Source organism: Echinops telfairi, unplaced genomic scaffold (assembly GCF_000313985.2).
Source record: "Echinops telfairi isolate 266 unplaced genomic scaffold, ASM31398v2 ScPeMD7_28;HRSCAF=97, whole genome shotgun sequence".
NCBI lineage: Eukaryota > Metazoa > Chordata > Mammalia > Afrosoricida > Tenrecidae > Echinops > Echinops telfairi.
This window is the reverse complement of record NW_022103925.1, coordinates 72,077-77,220: the sequence shown is the minus strand read 5'-3', so window position 1 is coordinate 77,220 and position 5,144 is coordinate 72,077. Positions and strand designations below refer to the sequence as shown.

Here is a 5,144-nt window from a genome sequence, read left to right as displayed (position 1 = left end):
GACATGTCTGCCCTGCCCAGCGAGAGCCTCCCCACACGTCAGAGCTCATCTCAGGTCAGGCTGCGGAGACCCAGGCACCACCGTCAGTCTGGAAGCCTCAGGCATCCAGGCTCTGTCTGCGAGATGTGGCAGCAGTGAGCAGGCTCTTCAGAGGGGGCGTGAGAAGGTACCTTCGTGCTGCTCAGCCCCACACTAGAAGCTCCGTTTGGCTCTGTTTTCACCATGAGGACAAATACCCTGCAGGAGAGAGGAGGGCAGAGCCAGGCACAGTGGTAGCCGGGTTCCAGGCCGCAGCAGAGAGGGGCCCAGGACCTGCAGGCAGGGGGCGGGGGTGCTGGCAGGGGCGTGCGAAGGCCGTCCAGAGCAGCAGGTCTGGCCAGTGTCAAAGCTCTGCCTGGGCCACTGCCCTCTTCCGGCTCTGGTCACTGCCCACATCACTCTCTCTTCAGGCGCCCAGACCGATGACCACAACCCCCGGCGCACGGGCCACCGCATCGTGGCGCCTCCCGGCGGCCGCTCCAACATCACGAGCCTCGGCTGAGGGTGGCGAAGAGCCTGGGCTGAGCGGGCCCCCACCTGCCGCGTCGCCGCGTGGCGCGCAGGAGCACAGCCATGTTTCCTGCCGTGAGGAAAAAGCGGTACTAGTGTGGTGTGTTTGCTTGGAAATGCCTTGTCCTGTGTTCACACAGACTCACCTCAGAGCATGGTGCCCACGTCCCTCTAGTGACCCCGGGTGGCCCCGTCTTGTTCTCCCCCCCACTGCCCCATGGCTCCACGATTCTCTGAGCAGTGTGCCCTGTACCCCGTAGCTGTTGTAGAGTAGTCGATGCATGTCCCTGAACTGTGAATGCCCGTCTTTGAGCGTGTCTGACTCCACACACGGAGGACAATGTGGACATGGTGCCAAGACCTCACCCCCACCCGGGGCATCCCCAAGCCCTGACACAAAGCTGTTTACTTGCTGCCCCACCCCACGTGGACCCCAGGAAGAGACCCTCCACCAGCTCCCCCTGGGGTCACCTGGGAGCCCTCAGGAAGGTGGGGGCCGTCGGCTGGCTGCCTCGCTGTCCTACCACTCAGTCCATGTGTCCTTCAGCCAGCCTTGCACCCGCTGAGCCAGACTCCCCCAGAGCCATCTCCCACCTTGTTCAAGGCTGCTAGGGGGAGGGGTGCCCCTGGCAGTCCAAGGCCTGGCCCCTCTGGGGCAGTGGGCAGGACAGCCTGGTTTTTAAAGTTTTGTACAAAGTTTTTCTTTGTAACCACCACCCCATCCCCATTTTTACTTGACAACCGACTTGTTGTGGCTCTTGTTTCTGAACTCAAAGCTTGTTGAAATAAAGAAAACCATTGCTCTCAGACCAGACTGGCAGCCAGAGTCAGCCTCGAGCTGGGCGGGAAGCTGGGACAGGGCCTGCTGGGGGCAGACAGCTGGGGATGGGACTCGGGAGAGAAGGCTTGGCAAGGTGGGGGCGGGGGCTAGGGGGTGAAGATGGTACAGGCCGACCAACGTCTGACACACGGGCTACGCAAGCACTCCGGAGCTTGTGGTCAGGCTGTGCTGCTGCAGGAGGCTGCCCAGAGAAAAACTTGGCACACACACACCATCACCCCACCAGACAGCGTCCCTATCAGGGAAGAATTCCGTCAGCCCTCCCGGCTCAAGGCTGTGGTCAAATGTTAGCTAGAGCCTCTCGGGTCCAGGAAGCAGGGGGGTGATGGGCCTGGGCCGGGGGTGCAGAACCAGGTGGGTCTGAAGTCAGCAGGAACATGGCAGGCCGCATGGACCACCCCTGGAGCCAGATGCAGACTCCAAGCCGCAGGAAGGTGGAGAGCCAGAGAAGGCTCGCCCTCCTCGCTGTCTCTCATAAGAGGCCACCCCCCAGGAGGCTTCAGCAGGCTAAGAGCTCAGTGAGTGGGTGGACTCCACCCTTCCTGCCACCCTGGACCTCGAGGGGACAGAAAAGCCAACAGTCCCAGCACCCCGTGGCCGCAGAGCCCAGCCCTGACTGCTCCTGCAGCAGTTCCTCGTTGGGTCCGAGCCCCCGTGGCCGCCACTGGACAATCTGCCCCCGTGGGAGTCTTGTATTCACTGTCTCTACTTGAGCGAGCAGGGTGCCCCTCTCCGGGGATGGGTCCTCCCTCGGAGTATGTTCAGAATGGGTGGGCTGAGAGCTCCCCATCTGCACGTCTGGGGAGCACTCTGCTTTGCAAACTTCATGGTACTTTCAGCATTCTTCACCAACCCCGTGTCCGTCCCCCTGCCTCCCCACCCCCGTCTCCGTCAGTCACCCTCAGCTGTTTGCTGGGCGCGGGACCATGGACAACCCCGGTGTCCTCAGAGCCCTGCTCCCTGTGCTTGGCTTTCTTGCCCAGGGCAGTGCGTATGATGGGCTCTTGACCGGAACCTCCCTGTGAGTTGCTTGTGGATTCACGTAAAACCAGCCTTCCCGCCCGCCTGGGGCAGTGGCCTTCTTTCCTCCATGGATTGGGTTGTTCTTGCTTTCGTTCTGAGATTCTTGTTTTCTTTATGTCGAGGTGGCATCCATTCTGCAGGCTAAAGCATTTGCTTTGTATCAGCAAGTACCTCAAATCCTCCTTGCTTCCCGCGAGCAAGGGTGTACCTTCTGCACCTCGCAGGTTGCTGCACCACGCTCTTCAGGGAGGCCAGCTGCTTGGATCACAGACTCGCGTGGACATGAGTCGGTCTGGTAGAGAGAAGCCCTGACACAACACTGTTCCTGATCATAGCCCCTCGGCCGGCGTGCCCTGGTCTGTTCTAGCCACAGCCTCCGCTGTGAGGTCGGCGGCCCGCGGCAGAAGGAAGTGCTCCGGGGGCCCTTTCTTCACGGTGCTAGCCATGGTTTGTTGCGAGCCTCGCGGTCGAATGCCTTCGCATTTAAACACAAGGACACATCTTTCTGGTATCCTCCGCTTTCAACCAAGGTTCATCTGACGTCAGCAATGATGTCCCTTGTTCCACGTCCTCTTCCGAATCCAGTCTGAACCTCTGGCAGCTAGCTCCCTGTCAACGCCCTGTTGCGACCATTCTCTAAGTTGTCCTCAGCAAACAGTTACCTGGGTCCATCTGAATGATACTGCTTGACCATGTATGTCCACACTCATGCACCGTTCCCTTGAACGGGCACAGACATGTCTCGGTGGTCTGGTGGCCATCTTGCTGTCCAGGGCTGGTGGGGCTTGTCAGCAGAGCCTTCAGGGCAGCTTGGCTTCACCCTGCAGCACTGCTGCTCCTTGACCTACGTCCCTGCTGCCATCGCCCTGAGGCTGGCACTGTTTGCCCTTTTCACAGATACCACAGGGCTAGGAAGTGGTACGGTCAGGACCTGCGTCCAGAACCCTGGGTCCTTGCTCCTGAGAACGGTCGTCCAGCAGGGTGGAGCTGTAGGCCCATTCCTCGCCAGGTGACTGCCTGCTGCTGGCCACCCTGCAGCGTGCCAGGACACCTCGGCGAAGGCAGGGTTGGCTGTGGCCTCTCTAGGAACAGCCTGGTGCCTGGAAGTGGCCTTGGCCTATGAGCACCTTGGAAGGTAAAGCAGGGAACGGACAGTTAGAAGGAGAACTGGCAACAGCGTCCACCACCCTGGTCTCTGGAGGGCTCGCTCCCCGATGGGACAGCAGCGCCCTACCCTGCCAGCTCGGAGCAGGAGCTGTGGGGCCTGGGTGCCCACAAGCCCTTTCTCTCAGAGCCGTGGGCAGGGCCTCTGTGTTAGTCTGGGTAGACTAGAGAAACAAATCCATGGACACACGTATGTGCATAAGAAAGATTTATATACAAGAGCAATTGAACATTGAGAAAACAGCCCAGCCCAATCTAGATCAAGTCCATAAGTCCAATATTAGCCCATATGTCCGATACCAATCTATCAAGTCCTCTTCAGACTCACGAAACACATGCAGTGACGCCGAATGTAGAAGATCACAGGCCAGTTGGTGGGAAGTCTTGTGGATCCAGTGGCGTTGTAAGCATCCATGCTGGCAGGGGTCTCCACATGACTTCTCCGGCTTCAGAGGTCTGGTTCTATCAGGGTAGGTCCATGTGGTTTGTCAGCTGCAAAGTCTCCCAGGGAGGGGCATAAAGAGAAGTGTCTCCTGACTCCGAGGAGGAAGAAGTACTGGATTTCCCAGAATTCTCAGGAGAAGGTGTGTCAGTCTGGGTACTTTAGAGAAACAAGTCCACAGAAACTCATGTATAAAAGAGTTTTAAATGTAGGTTAAGTGTGCATCAAGAAAACATCCCAACCCAGTGCTGCCCAAACCCACAAGTCCAACATTAACCCATTAACCCTTATGTCCAACACCAGTCCACAAAATCCTCCTCCATCTCACAAAGCAGACGTAACAATGCCGACTGCGGGAGGAAAGCCAAGTCAGTGAACGTGTAAGCATCTCAGCGCTGGCAGGGGTCTCCACACGGCTGCTCCAGCACCCAGGGCTGCATCGGGGTAGGTCCATATGGCTTCTCCTTGGGGATGTCTTGCAAGCTAAGCAGGGAACTGCTAAGGCAGCTGCACCCTGGTGCGACCATCACAAAGCAAGAGACCTGAGAACTAGAAAGGCGAGGCTCACCTAGCCATTTATCCCTCCGCCCTTCAGTTAATCCCACATGTGTTTCTCGGCCAGGTTGGCACAGTAACTAACTGAGAAGGCCATGCCCACACAGAGGCCTCTGATTGACAAGCTAGACTCCACCCCTCCACTCTGAATCCTCAGATGGACGAATGATTGTATCTACCACAGCCTCCCAGCTGGCATCCAGAGGCAGTGCCCTTCCTGGCTGCTGGAAGTGCGTGAAGGCCCCACAGATGCATGCGGTCCGAGTCCTGTCCTGACACCCCGGACCCAGGAGAGGCTATAGCCCCTGCCCAGCCTCGGGGGCCCTCACCCTGTGCAGGTGGAGCTGCTCCTGCCAGATGGACCCAGGTCTCTGGAAATTTCTAGGCATCTCTGCCCTGGCAGACACGGACATGCTGCAAGTTGATCCTGCATGTGGGCATGGGCTCTGTGTGTGAGGACATGTGGACCCTATATGTGTGGACGTGTGTTCTGTGTGTGTGGATGCGTGTGTTCTGTGTGTGTGGACGTGGGCTCTGAGTGTGAGGATGTGTGGGCTCTGAGTGTGAGGA

At 58.5% G+C, this 5,144-nt stretch overlaps 1 protein-coding gene across 1 annotated transcript in view; it reads left to right on the top strand.

Moving 5' to 3' along the window:
• The window catches only part of CRMP1 (collapsin response mediator protein 1), a 25,674-nt gene extending 24,316 nt beyond the window's left edge, over positions 1-1,358 (top strand). The window contains exon 13 of the mRNA XM_004715056.4: positions 450-1,358. Coding sequence (XP_004715113.2) covers positions 450-541 — 92 coding nt within the window. The 3' untranslated portion in view covers positions 542-1,358. The remainder of the gene's footprint in view (positions 1-449) is intronic.
• Positions 1,359-5,144: the final 3,786 nt, after the last annotated feature.